The 17,025-nt window shown below is 41.7% G+C and overlaps 1 protein-coding gene and 1 pseudogene across 6 annotated transcripts in view; both read right to left on the reverse strand.

The window, feature by feature from the left end:
* The window catches only part of LOC139563877 (fermitin family homolog 2-like), a 76,095-nt gene extending 68,284 nt beyond the window's left edge, over nt 1-7,811 (reverse strand). For 3 of the 6 annotated variants that reach the window (XM_071382861.1, XM_071382862.1, XM_071382860.1), the window contains exons 1-2: nt 7,268-7,811; nt 5,494-5,680 (exon numbers count right to left, since the gene is read on the reverse strand). In XM_071382861.1, the coding sequence (XP_071238962.1) occupies nt 5,494-5,650 (157 nt within the window). In that variant the 5' untranslated portion in view covers nt 5,651-5,680; nt 7,268-7,811. The remainder of the gene's footprint in view (nt 1-5,493; nt 5,681-7,267) is intronic. The other 3 variants (XM_071382866.1, XM_071382865.1, XM_071382864.1) reach the window with 2 other exon arrangements.
* Nucleotides 7,812-9,905: 2,094 nt separating this feature from the next.
* LOC139563774 (phospholipase DDHD1-like) overlaps nt 9,906-17,025 on the reverse strand; it is an 87,006-nt pseudogene continuing 79,886 nt past the window's right edge.

The raw sequence follows: 17,025 nt of genomic DNA on the forward strand, positions 1-17,025 counted from the left end.
ACAGAATCACAAGGGATTTTGAGAGAGAGACTGGGACAGGACACCCTGTGTGTCTGTGTGCCAGAAGTACGTGGCATCTGCGTGTGTGTGTTGACAGACTACCTTCAAAAGGATGCCCTCTAAATTAACCTCCCTACACCAAGACAACCATCTGACTATCATTCAACCAATCAGAGTCCATATGCCTACATGTGGCCAAAGCACTTGAATGCAGTTCAGTCTGTACTCAACGATGTCACCAGTGAGAGGTGGGTGGACCGGGAGGCATGAAGAGGTCACGTACAGCTGGGAGAAAGTGCGCACACACACACACATAAAAAAGTAGGTGGTGCCTTTTCTCACAATACAACAGTGTCACACTAGAGGTGCTCCCAGGGTCCCACTCTATCCAGTGTAAGTTGTTGATTTACTCTAAATGTGGATAATACTTGATCATTACCACTACTTGCTATTCCACTGCTGGTCATATGTACAGTATCTGAACAAGGCCAACAGAGTAGCCATGTGTCAAGTCTGCAGGGAGACTGGGTTAATGATTACAATGGAAAACAACCTGACTAGACCTATTTGAATGTTCCCATGCCATCTAAGGTGCACCCAAACACCAACATGTCAACTATGGGGGCCGTTTGAGGATAACCATAGCAGCTACATGAACTTTTTAACTTGCCAATCATTTCAAATCAAATTGTATTTGTCACATGCTCCCCATACAACAGGTGTAAACATTGTAGTGAAATGCTTACTTACAAGTCCTAACCAACAATACAGTTAAGAAAAATACCAAAAAAAGTAACAATTAAAGAGCAGCAGTAAAATAACAATAGCGAGGCTATATACAGGTGGTACCGGTACAGAGTCAATGTGCGGGGGCACCGGTTAGTCGAGTTAATATGTAAATGGAGTTATTAAAATGACTATGCATAGATAACAGAGTAGCAGCAGTTTAAAAGAGGGGGGGAGCAATGCAAATAGTCTGGGTAGCAATTTGATTAGATGTTCAGGAGTCTTATAGGCTGGGGGTAGAAGCTGTTTAGAAACCTCTTGGACCTAGACTTGGCACTCCGGTACCGCGTGGTAGCAGAGAGAACAGTCTATGACTAGGGTGGCTGGAGTCTGACAATTTTTAGGGCCTTCCTTAGAGGGGTAATTGAAACAAACACTACACAAAGCGATGGCTTAAGAAGTAATTATGACTGGAGGGATAAGTTAGCTCAGCTGCAGTGCTTCTACAGTTCACGTTGTATTTTACTGCTATCAAGAGGAGATACTGAGACCACTGGTGATTAACAATTATTTGGACAATCAGCAGATGTGGCTCTTGCGCCTCTCAGATGTGTTTGTCTGCATGTGAGGAGACCCACAACCCCTTTGCTACGCCACAGTGTTGCTTTTACTGCTTTCACATAGGATTCACGGTATGCCATTTTTTACCACATTCTTGTCTGCATACACCTTTTATACCTTGTGTGCATACCGGTGGCAAGTGGTAGTAGGAGTGTATTTTAATACATCTATTGAATATACACCATCAAAAAGAAATCCATTATTAATGTGTTTAGGCAGGTCCTAAGAAACACAAGACACAAAATGTATTTTCAAAACAATACCATATTTTTTTGTTTCATTATGTTACGTCCAAATGAATAAAATCAATAGTTCATTAAAAAACAGACAAGATACACCTACCCCAATCAACACATGTTTTGTAGTAAGAACATAACAAAATACACATTTTTCCCACACGACTTGCATCACGGGAACATGTCATGTAAAAAAAAAAAATGATATTTTGAAACAGAGCCCACGTTTCATCCCTTTACTACTCTCACTCCACTATGTTAGGGAGCAGGCCTAGGGTCTTACATTGAGAATATCTTAATCATGATACCCAGAGAAAATTATAACAATCCTATTTTCAAAAGCATGCGACTCATGTTCATATTTCACAACCTTCGCGGGCTTGTGTAGTGGTCTATATGCGGTCGATCAAAATAAAATAGGTCTACACTTGACTTAGCCTACATTATTGCATGCTAAATGTTCCTGATCAGTGAGATGAGCAAACGAATAGATGAGCTATGCCACCACCACTTATTTGCCCAGCCAGAAACCAATGAACCAAATAGCCTATACATATGGAGATTCAGTGAAACAGATCACATTGATTGAGACAAGTGGGGCTCCCGAGTGGCACTGCATCTTAGCGCTAGAGGCGTCACTATAGACACCCTGGTTCGAATCCAGGTTGTATCACAACCGTCCGTGATTGGGAATCCCATAGGGCCGCTCACAATTGACGTCGTCCAGGTTTGGCCGCTGTAGGCCCTCACTGTAAATAAGAATTTGTTCTTAACTGACTTGACTAATTAAATACAGGTTAAAAAAAATGTATATGTAAAAGTGAAGTCACAGGCTTTTGGTAGGGAGTAGGCCTAGGATACTAAAAGACTGCGAGTGAAGAGCAAAATAATCCACCGTATTAAGCTATAAAACATGCAGGCAAAATGTAATAAATGAGCCAACTAGACAAGATGATCATGAGCAGAACTCACCTCAACTAAGCTAACATTTCCACAGCTTAATTGTAGCCTAACCAATATCCAAACAAAGTGAAAAAAATAAAATAAACACACTGAGATTGATTTATCAAGACGAGTCCCCACGCTTGTCTCAAAGCAATCAAAGTGGTGCTGAAATGATCATCTAGTTCACCACACGTTGGTAAGCTATTCCTTCACATTTATTACAAACGATTGGATAACTGGGAGTTTGATACATGCCTTTAACCGGCACCTGTACATAGCCCATCTAAATAGCCCATCCAACTACCTCATCCCCATACTGTATTTATCTTGCTCCTTTCCACCCCAGTATCTCTACTTGCACATTCATCTTCTGCATATCTATCATTCCAGTGTTTAATTGCTATATTGTAATTACTTCGCCACCATGGCCTATTTATTGCCTTACCTCCCTTATCTTACCTAATTTACACACTGTATATAGACTTTTTCTACTGTATGTTTGTTTATTCCCTGTGTAACTCTGTGTTGCGGTATGTGTCGAACTGCTTTGCTTTTATCTTGGCCAGGTCGCAGTTGTAAATGAGAACTTGTTCTCAACTAGCTTACCTGGTTAAATAAAGGTGAAATAAAAAAATACCGTTCAGATATTAAGAAGAGGAGGAAAAAAGTTTGGTGGTATGGTAAAGCTGGGAAAAAAACATTAAGGACACCTCTTTCCATGACAGACTGACTAGGCGAAAGATGTGATCCCTTATTGAGATCACTTGTTAAAATCTACTTCAAAATCAGTGTAGATGAAGGGGAGGAAACAGTTTAAAGGCTTTTTAAGCCTTGAGACATGTATTGTGTATGTGTGCCATTCAGAGGGTGAATGGGCAAGAAAAAAATGGTGCATTTGAACGGGGTATGGTAGTAGGTGCCAGGCGCACCGGTTTGTGTCAAGAACTGCAACGCTGCTGGATTTTTCCACACGCAACCGTTTCCTGTGCATATCAAGAATGGTCCACCACCCAAAAGACATCCAGACAACTTGACACAACTTTAGGAAGCATTGGTGTCAACATGGGCCAGAATCCCTGTGGACTTCTTTCAACACCTTGTAGAATCCAGGGTGGGAGGGGGATGTAGCTCAATATTAGGTAGGTGTTCCTAATGTTTAGTATAATCAGTGTTCGTTTCAGTGTGACAAGAACAACTGACAGTCACGGTCAGCTGAACCAAACTATTCTAAACCATGGACATCAAACCACACACCACTTGAATCCACTAGTGATAACTCACAAAACCAAAGGTAGCCAGGACCAAGCACAACATGATTCGCAGAATAGCATCATAAATATAAACTATTGACCAATAACATGAGCAGTAAATGAACTATTACAACAAGCTGGACAACCCCCTATAAAAGCACACACACTCATGCTGTAGCAGAAGGGAAGCCTTCACAAGGGGAACGTGCAGCTTCATCCACACACATCTTCTAGTGATGTGCAGTTTGCGAACGATTCATCCTTTTTGAAAGACTCTTTTTACTGACTCGAGAGTCAAGATGAGTTTTTCTGACTGACAGCAGGATTAATACTCGGAAAATACATATTTAGAACTGATAATTGATCTCATGTAGTAGGAACGAATGTAATGATTAGATTGGATATGAGGGACACAGCTTTGTAAAACAAAAACATACACACAGCCTTTGCTCAACAAACTCGAACCATTGGGGTGCTGCAGTTCGCAAACGATATTGTGCTTATCACCCTCACAGCAGTCAAGCAATGCACTCCGCCAATAGTCGTTCACAATATAGTCCGGTTACGGCCTCAACTAGACCTTCTTTCAAATGCATCAACAAATCATCTTATTTGTATGCCTAGCAATCAACACATGTACATTGTTTAAAGCACTCTTTTACAAGTCTCATTCCAATCAACCCCTTACGGTGAACGAGAGGCTTGTAAAATCATGACTTGAGTTTTCAGTTCATCATTCTCCGGTAGGGGGTCCTGCGTACTCTGGGCAAAACTGAATCCAATGAATGGAGTCAAAAGATTTGTTATTTTGACTGAACGAGTCAAAAACATCTTAGTCAGTAAAAAGAGCCTTACTAACGTTTTCCCACATGGTGCAGCAGCAGTGCTGCATGTGAACCTGGTTTAGATGCAGCACATAGGACCACAGAGAACAAAGGCCACAATTATACTGAGTTTTAACAGAAGGGCTAAAACAGGGAAATGTGCAGGCCAGGGAATAAAATATTGTGCAATGGAGAAATGTTGGGTATTCGCACGCCTAAGACGCTGTCAAGTCCCAAACTGCACTGCCATCATGATGTTTGTCACCATGAAACAACCCAGTGTTCCACTCTGTTCAATCTCTCACTCAGAAACGTGTAAAATGGCAGCAGAATTCCATTGGATGTTGCTAATCATGTGATAGAATGTGAGAAGTTACAGTATATCCATATCATAAAACATTACAGATTCTGAATTCCCACTTAAGCCAACAGAGTAGCCTGTATGTTTAGTATACGTCGCTCACTGGTTACAAGTTGCTATTATCTGTTAATGGTGTTTAGATGAAGTCACATTCCAGTTGTCAGTTGAGTAACTGTTGCAAAGAAAATTATTTACTGCCTCACAAATATGACTAGATAACTGACAGACATAACCCAGCTGCAGATGGGAGGCAGAGGGGACAGGGGCCAAAGAACATTGCCTCGTGACCGCCTATGGCCTTCCTCCCCTTGGTCAACCACATAAGGAAAACAAATGTAGTAGAAATTGGCCATCTGAATAGAAGCACAAATCAACAGAAAATACAAAATAAAACATTGACATAAATCAATATGCAAATGTTTCTATTCCAATACTTTAAATAAGATGGGGAATAAAAACAGGACATAAGCACATTTCTTCCAGAAGAATCTGGACATAAAAAGAGTGCAACACCATTGAACATCTCTTACCGAGTTTCTCCACGAGTTTGAGCATGACCCCACCGATGTGGATCTCGCCGGTGACCCTCAAAGACACGTCCCTATGGAGGTCTGTCACGTGCATCTTCAGTTCCCACGTTCCGTCCGCATAGCAGCCATCGGGCATCCGTATACCGTCCAGCGCCATCCTCACACCAATCACAACAATTAGGAAAAACTGCCAAAGAAAAAAGTACTTCCATTCAACTGGTAAAAAAAATATGTATCAAAATTGTGCTTGCCATACATTTGTGAAGTTTGTCATATGCAGACTGAAAGTGACTTGAGGAAGCACAGGACCCAGACCACCATAGCCGATCAAAGTGTTTTGATAAAATGTTGTGATTGTCCAGAACTTAAACAGTTTCTGTTTCTTTAATCATAAAATGTCAAATGTGAGTTTTCTTATAGGCCATTTGAAGCATGCTTTGGATATGGCTCTAACCAAGGCTTCATTAGCTCTTGAGAACCCAAGGGGCACAAGGTGGCTCACAGCCGGTCCTTGTCTTTGGTTCTCTGCTGATGGTTTGGAGGAATGTGAACTACAATCCCGACGTTGTTTTAACGTTTAGAAACGTTATTAATCCGCGGTAGCGATACGGTTTTGGAAACCTTTGGAACTTAACTTTCAATTAGGCAACAAATAATCTTTTTAATTTTTTATTAAAGCACCCACGGGGCGCAATTTAGCAGTCGCACCCGGCTGTTTCCACTCACTACCTCAGGTATGACATTCTCTCACCTTGCGCTCGCATTTCCATTGGACCATTCCATTCCACATTTGCGGTTGGATTGCATGTTTGTCAAAATACAGGCGGTTGTAACTTTCCTGAACTGCGACAGTAAGTGTATCTGTTGTATATGAAAAATGATATGCAAGTTAAGTTCCAAATGTTTCCAAAGCTGTATTGCATGCGAGGCATATTTGCGTTTAGACAGAGCATTTGGGCAGGCGTCGGGGCATTTGCCTCAAGGCTAATGGGACATCCAATGGCTCAATGTAATTGGAGTCATGAATAAGTCTTAAAGCGGCAATCAGCAATTGATACAACGCGAAATCCCACCCCAGATTCGACAAAAACTGTGGTTGGAGTAATGTAACCACTCAAATTCAGACATAACTAGAGATGCAAGGACTGACCATCCATGATATCAACATAGTTTGAACAACGTTGAGGCTATACAATGTGTTTACTTCAATATTTGGGAACAGTCACACGTATATTTAGGGTTCTGATTGGGTACGACAGTTGAACTAAGGTCATGAGGCATTACATTATCAATGGTTACATACCAAAAACAATTGGATGTAACAACTGCAGATTGCCCCTTTAAGACTACATGTGAAGGACGCAATTAATCGATAACCAAAAAATAACAAAGGGTACCGGCTTAAGTTACGGCAAGCTGAACTTCAATAAAAATACTCTCCCGTCTTTGTGTTCACCTGCTTTTTCTAACGGTAAAGACATCCTGACAAATATGAAGTTGATTACGTAAGCAGCCCCATACAAGAACTCATGAGAGCACACAATCTGGTCAGCCAGTGTAACTCACTTAATATGTCCATACATGAACAAAACGAATACGTTTGAACGAGTAAAAGGGAGTTAGAATCATACGTTATTTCCCAGATATAGCAGGCCTTATAATCTACAGTTGGCGCACAAAAAATACAATGTTTTCATATTCCAGAGCGGCAGAGTGCGCAAAAAGAACTACATTTGAGTTGAGGACGTAAATTAAATCGGTTGTGTCCACTCACCTTCTCAAATATACCAACCAAATCCAAAAAGCCACTTAAACTTCCGAGGTTTCGATAGTCAACCAGATTTTCTAAATAATGTAGACTATCTGGGTCTTTTCAAAGAGAATATCCCAAAGAACTCGTCCAATTGAAGTATCCCAAAGTGCCTCCTGGCTTCAGCTAATGGAGTCCAGCCGTCTCTCTTTCTCCCTCCCTCTTTCCACCAGATAACGTCACTCACTGCTCCAGCTCCAATCGACTTTTCCTTTCAAACCGTTCAGCAGTTCCTCTCTCCCAACATTACCCGCCCGGTCAATCCCCTGCTCCTTCCATACTTATTTTATTTTTCATTGGAAGGGGATTTGTGTGACGCGGGAAATTACGTACAATGTCATTTTTTATAATCTCGCAGATCTTTTCTAACCCCTAGGCTTGGAGTTTCAATTATGTCCCCAACCACGCACTCTTATTTAGAAATACATTGTAAAAGTTAAAACTATGCTTTTGTATGTCGTGTTTTATTCATAACTGACCCATTGGAAAATCCAACCGTTTGGTAGGGAATAACAAGCGCATAGAACCGCTGCTGCATGCCTTTTATGGAAATAGTATGGCGTTTGCGGTGGTACATCCGGGGACCGCTATGGGGTCCCCGCCTAGGGAATTACACACAATTACTCATTTAGAACACACATTCTAAAGCCCCCCCCCATCTACGTATATCAAATCCAGCGAGCCCACTAGTCTTAAATATGTTGCAATATTACGCTCTCACTGGTAAAGATGTTACAAAATGTCCAGTATGCACCCACAAGTCTGATTTGGATATAGCTGCTGATCACTCTTTTTGATGAAACACATGTCAAAGGTTTAACATAACATGCATTGCACTTGTTATCCTTAAATGGTGTCCTACCCTCTTATCAGACCCACACATCCTTTCTGTTCATTATTTTTCTTGAGCAAAATAAAATAACAAGATAATCTCGCTCCCTGTATTTTCATTTCTGGTACATCATTAAAATACCAACTTCAGGAGTGGATTGTAGGCATACACTTTGACAGATCAACAGGCATGAGTTATGGGCTGACTGAAGTGAAGAATAATCAAGCCCCTTTGATGGATCCACAACCTCAGCCTTGAAAGAATACCCTGTTGAGTGTGCATGGATAGTAGTTATTAGTCATTGTAAACTAAATAAAATACACATCAATGTGTGGAATTGTACAGATTTTTCTATCCACACACTGCCTCCACCACTCTAGAGAATTATATATTTAGCCAAACTACTCATTTGTTTGGATTTGTTGATGTGCATTCAAAGCCATAGCAACACAAATGGCTAGTTTGGCAAAGATTGAGCTGCTGTCCATTTCTTTTCCATTGCATCTGCTCTTCTGTACAGCAGCATGCTCTCCTGCTCCAAGTGGTTGGCGGTAAGGCATGAATCATCAGGGTTTCTGTCTCTCCTCCAGTGTTCTGCTCTCACTAGTGTCAGCTCTCCAGCTCCAGCTAAGGAGTTTGGGCCTCAGACTATGGTCTGCATTGAAACAATGTATAACCTTTCTCTCTTGCTGCTCTGACCCCCTCGTTGGAGTCTGGCAGCCGACCCATTGCCTTATAAAGGTTGTTTTAATTGCTGGGTAAACATTTGAGTCAGATGCAGGGAGCGCAGGAGAGTGGAGTTGGGACTGGTGTTGCAGAGGAGAGGAGAGAGACAGTACACTTATGTGGAGTGGAGCTTGCTGTGGAGGGCCCTGGTCTGGTTTCGCTGTATAATGTCTGGCTTTCACACAACACTGGTGGTGTCACTAAAATAGTCTCAATCAATTCCAGACAGTTAATTACTGATGAGGAATGTGTACTGTGTCTTCTAATGAAGTTCACAACAGCATCTGTAATCAAGTGGATATGGCACTGTCCAATAGAAATGTGTAACTTTGTACAAATCAAATGACATGTAGCCTACAATCACTATTACGGCAAACCATACTAGACATGGACATATAAACATACAGTTAGAAAGTATATTACAGCGTTATAGCATGGTGTACACACAGTAGTTTACAATTCACTGCCAAGGTATTTGCGTGTGATTTAACTAGGAGTTAGTACTGCACAAACTAAGAGAAGGGCAGCTCAAGTACATCACCCTATAAATCCTTTCTAATAGCTCAGACATAAGGACCACTGCAGGGCTGATCAGTAGTAACTAGTAACTGAGTAACTGTCTCATGCTAATTGCCTCATTGTTAATGGAGAGAGGAAATAGACCTGGAGAGGTCTGTGATGACCAGATTGGTCAATGGGGGCCATTGTTTTACTACATGGGGAGGTATGCCATCTTGTGGACAAACCTAGAACAATGGGAATTGCAGTTTTTTGTTGTTGCATTCACTTAATTTAACTAATCCCATCTCTGCTTTACAGATATTGCTTAACTGCATTGGGATTCTACTACAGTACCACATTAGATACATAAAAAGTGTTAGGTCCATATCTTCAATCACACAAAGCTCTATTCATTAACTATGAATCAGCTATTGTGGTGTGGGTGGAAAGTATGTGTGGGGCCGAGGAAAGAATTTGATGTACGGTTCAAAGGAAACAAATAGCAGTATTGTGCTCCATCAAAACCGGGAGATGGAAACTAGCGAATCTTTCCCATTTAATATTTGGAGAATATCTTCCTCCCTCAGCCTCGTCCCAGACCTCCCTCCCACACATTTAAGCACTTTTCATTCAGACAGACCAGACAGTCCAGACGTCAGTACTACATCTCAGATATCATACTTGGGACATGACAGAACAACTTTAGAAGCAGCAGATGGGAGAAGGATACAGAATAAAAGAAGCCATTGTACATAAAACAATTTTTAAAATTACAAAAAGGAAATAGCGTTTCAGATGGCAGTTTGAATCCATTTCAGGCATGATGGGTTATTGCCCAGCTCTAGGGACAGTCACTTTTCCAGCAGAAATCCTTTCAAAATCAAACTAACAAAGTTTTAAACAGTCTTATTGAAAAAGGTTTCGTTCATTCAGTCGACCCAGGCAATGCAGACATTTCTAGATGATGGTACCTCTCATTCTGTGGACATTATCTGAAAGGCGAAAGCCCTGGATCATGTTCAGTTGGTGGGAAATGTTTTGCAACAGAGGTACTACCTGAACTTGTCAAATTAGAACACCATCTATATTCTGTTGCAAAACATTTTGCTACGGTGTGCCCAACAGAACACAACTGGTTTTACAGATGACCCCTTAGGGTTCAAAGGTCATCCAAAGCCCTCATTAAACTAGGGGTGACTCTGGGATAGACCAGCTAGCTACCGCACTTTGACTTCACTAGATGCTTGGAGCTGAGATGAATGGTGAGAAAATATAACAGAGTCCCAAGACCATTCTCAAAACAGAACAAAAAACAGAACGTGCACAGCACACCATTTAAACAAACCTAGTTCTTTAGCCAATGTATTTCTTAACATAGTTAACAGTCTGTGCTTGTCTATTTGAGTGAGGTTCACCTTGTGATAGCTGGCCTGATGTGTTGAAACTATAATAGACCACAATTATGATAGCCCACGAACAAAACATCCTCCAACTATCATTTTAAATTGCCCCCATACTCAGCCCGTATCATTTTAGCATGCAGAGACATCAGTTGAACTGTCCTTGATCAGTACACTCAAAACAACATGGTAGGGAGTGTTCAAACCCTTTATAAGAGAGAATAGTTGCATGACTGCCCAATGTAGGAACAACTTGATTTAGATGGCAGGCAGTTTTTCACCTTTGTCTGTCATTGACATTTAACACAAACACACAAAAGCAATTTCAAGCCATGTCTAAAAGGGGTACTGTGCAATTTCAAGCCATGTCTAAAAGGGGTACTGTGCAATTTCAAGCCATTGAGAATGTGCAAGGTCCAACATCATCCTTCACTCTGAACAATCCCAAGTAATTTTCCCTTATTGTCCATGACTTCAAGTTGTTCTCTGGTCCTCTACAAGGCAGTCTGGTCCAAGTCCGCTTCACAAAATAGGTCCCACTCTCATACACATCATGCATCTACATTAAAAACGACTCAAATAAATCCATTCTGTGGACTACGAGACCACTGGGACAGTTAGCTTGTGCCATACAGATTCTTAGACAACTCAATTGAGACATATTTTAAAGACAAAGCATAGGACATATAGGGAACTCTACAATGCCAATGTGCAGTCAGCATCACACACATTCATTTGAGGTTGGTTACATTTCATCATCCTGCATCCATCATCTTATAAAACTGCTGATATAAAAAACAAATGCTGTGTGGGATGTGTTTTTAGATAGTGGGCAGCTAGCGCCAGACCATCTGAATGCAGCTTCAGGATTTCAGAGGTCTGTTGGGAACACTGCAATAACCCCCATGAGAGACACATTCACATTTAAAATGACCACATGGGATGCAAAGTGATTCAGGCATCATGCTTCTTTTTGCGAGCCATAAAAGATATACTGAGCTTGTTAAGTTTTACATATTGTTCGTGGAAAAAGCAACTAAAGCTGAGTAACTCTGACCTGAAGCCCTTTACTAGAGGGAAAATGCCCTTGGATTTCAACATGCTCTGTTCATACTAGCTTAGCCACTAAGAGTGAAGCAGACAGAATAACTTAGTGACATTAAAGAGATATTTGGCCACCTGCTGGACTCCGGGATCTACGTTAACACTACTACAGATTTTAAAAAATGGTCCTGAAAAAATAATTGCATAAAAAAATATATACATCCTTTCTTTTTGATTTATCTCGGTATCAATGCAAATAGTAGGCACCTGAAGGTCACTTTCTGATCATGACCTTCTCAAGGTTTCTGAGAAGAGTTTCTACTGGCTTGAACCTCTGAGTGACAGCTCCTCTGTCCAACCACAGACTGAAACATTGACATGATCTCTCTTTTGATTGGACACTTGAATTGCATACAAAGGGAGCTTGTCAGACTTTAGACTATCCATCTGAACAGAACTGATTTCACCTGTGTTTTGGTTAGATTAAAAAGTTACCCTATAAAATAAAATGGAGGGTACATTTCAGATCTCCGTACAGGGATCTACATGGTTCCTGGTAGGACTAAAATAGAAACTTAATGACAATAAGGTAAGTTACACTTATCAAGCTTGACTTTCACATGGATGTACATCTGTCACTTGAATGTCCTGCTGACAATGTGTGAACATCATCTGAACGTCAAGTGAGTCAAGCCGTTGTTCCTCACTCGTTGGAGCCAAAGATGTACCTCATAACTAAAACAAACAGTTTGCCACACAGCACCATTCAATAATTAAACCAAAGACATAAGGTAATTTTACACCATGCCCAAACCAGACGCGTCATGTGCTTTGCAAAATAAATGTACACATACATGTTATTCAATCATTGCACCCATACTGCCAACGAGCGTCTGTGCTGCCAGGCGCTAAAATAGAAGTTGATTCTATTTGTGACGCAGAACGCGCTGCAAGTCCTGCCTCTCCCATCTCCTCATTGGTTTTTAGAAGCATATACCCACGTGCCATCTTCTCATTGGTTTTTAGGAACATATACCCATGTGGGTGATTGAAAGATGAATTGAGGTCGGTTGTGGTAATGCACCTTTTATGAATGCTAGTTGCCAATCTCCATATAAAGTACAAAGAAGAAAAAGAAGCCTGAATTGAGAGATGACTAGAAATGTGTGGATTAATCATCGGAGGACCTTGCATTTCAGGTCAAATAACAACTCAACGTTTATATCTCAGGACAAATTAGCTAGCAAGCTAGCTAGTTAAATAGCACAAATTAACTAGCAACTGCAAGCTAGCTAGCTAAATTGCCATAAATGTTTAATGCTTTTCGACCTGTCCCCAAATTAATATAATTGGGTCAGAGTTTGTTTTGATATTTCAACCTGCGTGTTGTGATCGTGTTTGGTGTGGGGTTGACAAAATCAATTTGCACACGCACGCATCTGGTTTGCGTATGTGTACAGTCATCTTGTCACTTTGTCGTGCAAAAACAAAAATACTCAAATGGCTTTTTGTAGATCAATACTTCTACGTAAAAGTCACTTGATAGTCACATGGTAATAGAGTTACAGCGTCCCTGTGGAATATCAAAATAAAAACTAGAGACAAGATCATAATCTCCCCTTTTTTTTACATTTCCACAACAAAGAGAAAAATAGGAACTATGCCGTATTATTTTCTTAGGGTAATATATTAACATTTTAATATATAAATAAAGTTTAGACCACTTTGAAAGTTGCATTGAGTTTGCTCAGACAGTGACATACTGTAGGTGTTGAGACTAAGGGTCCCAGTATTCAGCCCAGGTCCTTGTAGATGGAAGCATAGCGTAAGAAGAGACAGACCAGTGAGGATGAGGGAGTTTACTGAGGGGGCCAGGCTGACTTGTACATCCTCTCCTCCACGGTCTGTGGAGGAGAGGAAAGATTTGGGTTGGGCTGAACCATGGCTGCTACACATGGGGGGAGCTGGAGATGGGTACATCCAGGAGGGCAGCAGTTTCAGACAGAGACAGTGATCTTCGAGGAAGAGGACACCCCTTCGGTAGTGTGCAATGGAATCTCTGACATACTCGTTGGCGGCTGGACTGGCTGGGAGGATACATAGAGGATCCTACTATCCCCCATGCTTCATAGAGGATGCATTGGGACTGGTCATAACAGTGACAGGCAGGCAGCCCTCCTCCGGGGGGCATAATCCAATGTGTCACCCTTGGGTGAGTGTGTATCCATCCCATCCTAAACAGTACAAAGTCTGTGTGTTAGTAGAGATGTGTCAGTATAAAAACAGAGAGAGAATGGAGTAACAGAGAGTGATTAAGATGCTGTGTTGTGTGAGTGTGGACATGGAGTCTCTCTCTGTGTGTTTACTCTGGGTCAGGACTGTCTTCTGTGGGTGGCGGCATGTTGGCCTGCTTGTATATGAACGTCAGTAGCAAGAGCGCAATATCGTGTGAGACCCAATAGGCTGTATGTGAGATCACCGCTGACCAATAGCGGCTCTCCACAAGGCCCTCACGGAGTTCAAAACCGATGCAGCGCTCTATTTCCACTGTAGAACAGAGATTCACTGTGAGAATACATTTTAGACCATCTACTGTATACTGCACAAACGTAACTGCGACAGATTCAAAAGGGTACTTAACTCTGATGTGAATTAGCATTATGTATTCATTCTCCTTTTTATATATATAAAAACTCTGGGGGGGTCAAGGGTGGCAAATATTATGAAAAGGCACTTGTTATTACATGGACTACAATACAATTATTCCTGAAAGTGTAATTGGGGTTGAAATGTAGCTGAACTAACCTGAGGGGTCTATGAGGGTGGAGGGAGACTGGGACAAGGTGGACGAAAGGCCGTAAGCTGATTGGCTGTCGACTGTCCTCTTCGGCTCCTCTCCCTCTGGGGTCCAGCCCTCGATGCCAAAGGACACTCCGAAGGGCGCAGAGTGGGAGAACCGGGAGAACAGTATCCCATCCCCTTCCCTATACTGTTACCTATACTGGCCGCTCCTAGACAGAGAGCGAGATGGAAAGACAGCGAGAGAGAGGGAGGGAGAGAGATTCATTTTAGATAGGGTGCGACAAAGGTGAGTGAAGTCTACCCTAGACTCTAGACATCCGGGTTGCCTCCCCAGCTCCGGCTTAACAGGTTTTGTAAGTAATAGAACGTCAGTTTGGCATAGAGGAACTACGTCACTACCTTATCCGCTTGAATATAATACTAAATAGTATCTAGCAAGATGAAGAGATTATTTTTAATGAGTGCAACTAACTTCACTAAAACCGCTGCAAAGTTTTTCCCTACCAAATTTGGTTTCCAATCGCGACGTTCTGGCATGTCTGCCTCGTGATTTGTTGGGAGAGTTGTCTGTCGGAAGAGGATCCACCCTCTTCTGCTTATGAAAGTTGCCAGGAGTCCGTCATTGAAACCAGACCCTAATCTGTTGCCTAGGGTGGAGTTTTGGAGACTAACCCAGTAGTACGGCTCTGTTCTTTACATGCTCTCTCCACAAGATGGCAGTGTTGCCTATGTCATAAATGATTTGACAGGTGGGTCTGTGAGGGAAATACTGTTGAGTGAGTCCAATAATAGATGTCAATTCCATCACAAGATGCTGAGTACATGCTGATGTACTTTGAATGGAACCATCTGCTTTGTCTGCTCAGGACATGTTGTGCTGTCTACAAATATCTTCTGTACAAATGATTGACTGTAAAATCTATGGGAACCTGCTGAGTGAGGTAATCTTACAATGAAGTTTAATTCTTTCCCTTCTAGCTTTGGACCACCTCGAGTTTGAATCTGCATCATGTGCACAGGTAATGAAGGCACTCATATTCAAATATTTAAGGTAATAATAATGTGCACGGTGATTTAAGGCAAAAAGGTTCTATACAGAGAATCAACCAGAGGACTGACAGACGTACCCAGGATGCTGGCCTTGCCCATGCTGGCGATAGACTCTCTGTAGTATTTCCTGGCCAGGACAGGGGAAGTGGAGGGGCTGGGGATGCTCTCTGTGTCTGACGTCGGGTTCCTTCTGTGGGTTGATGAAGGTTGGCCGGATCTCATCGTATGGCGTGGGGTCTAAGGAGAAGAAAAACACCTGTCACTGTCCGTACAGAAAGTAGTAGTTTCAGCAGTTTATGTGTAACATACAGATTCACCTTGGGAGAATGAATGATCTCTTACCAGTGTATCTGTGCAGGTGCAATTTTGCTGTAATGTTTAAGGATGAGGGGCTTGCCTGCAGCAAGGACAAACCAGTCACAGTCAGTCTAGCACCTTGTCTGCCCTCTGGTCAGGAAAAAACCCTGGGTCTAATCATCCTGTAAGGGAAATTTTTATGTTTGTGCTATTCTTATAACTAATTTCTGTGTACCATTAATGTGCTGTTCTAAGTAACTAATTTCTGTGTTCATGCAAGTGGCTGACTGTACAAATCCTCACTATTAGTAGCTGCGATTTGGCAGTACGCCCAGATCTTGTTTTGAGAACGAATGAAAGATCTCAGTTTCAAGGTCTCAGCTTAGAGAGGAGAAGCCTCGTGAGGTGTTGGTCTGACACATGTTATGAACCAGTATTGGTCTGTCATATGTTCTGAACCAGTATTGGTCTGTCACATGTTCTGAACCAGTATTGGTCTGTCACATGTTCTGAATCAGTATTGGTCTGTCACATGTTCTGAACCAGTATTGGTCTGTCACATGTTCTGAACCAGTATTGGTCTGTCACATGTTCTGAATCAGTATTGGTCTGTCACATGTTCTGAACCAGTATTGGTCTGTCACATGTTCTGAATCAGTATTGGTCTGTCACATGTTCTGAACCAGTATTGGTCTGTCACATGTTCTGAACCAGTATTGGTCTGTCACATGTTCTGAACCAGTATTGGTCTGTCACATGTTATGAACCAGTATTGGTCTGTCACATGTTCTGAACCAGTATTGGTCTGTCACATGTTCTGAATCAGTATTGGTCTGTCACATGTTCTGAACCAGTATTGGTCTGTCACATGTTCTGAACCAGTATTGGTCTGTCACATGTTATGAACCAGTATTGGTCTGACACATGTTATGAACCAGTATTGGTCTGTCACATGTTCTGAATCAGTATTGGTCTGTCACATGTTCTGAACCAGTATTGGTCTGTCACATGTTCTGAACCAGTATTGGTCTGTCACATGTTCTGAATCAGTATTGGTCTGTCACATGTTC

This window comes from Salvelinus alpinus, chromosome 34 (assembly GCF_045679555.1).
Source record: "Salvelinus alpinus chromosome 34, SLU_Salpinus.1, whole genome shotgun sequence".
NCBI classification, from domain to species: domain Eukaryota; kingdom Metazoa; phylum Chordata; class Actinopteri; order Salmoniformes; family Salmonidae; genus Salvelinus; species Salvelinus alpinus.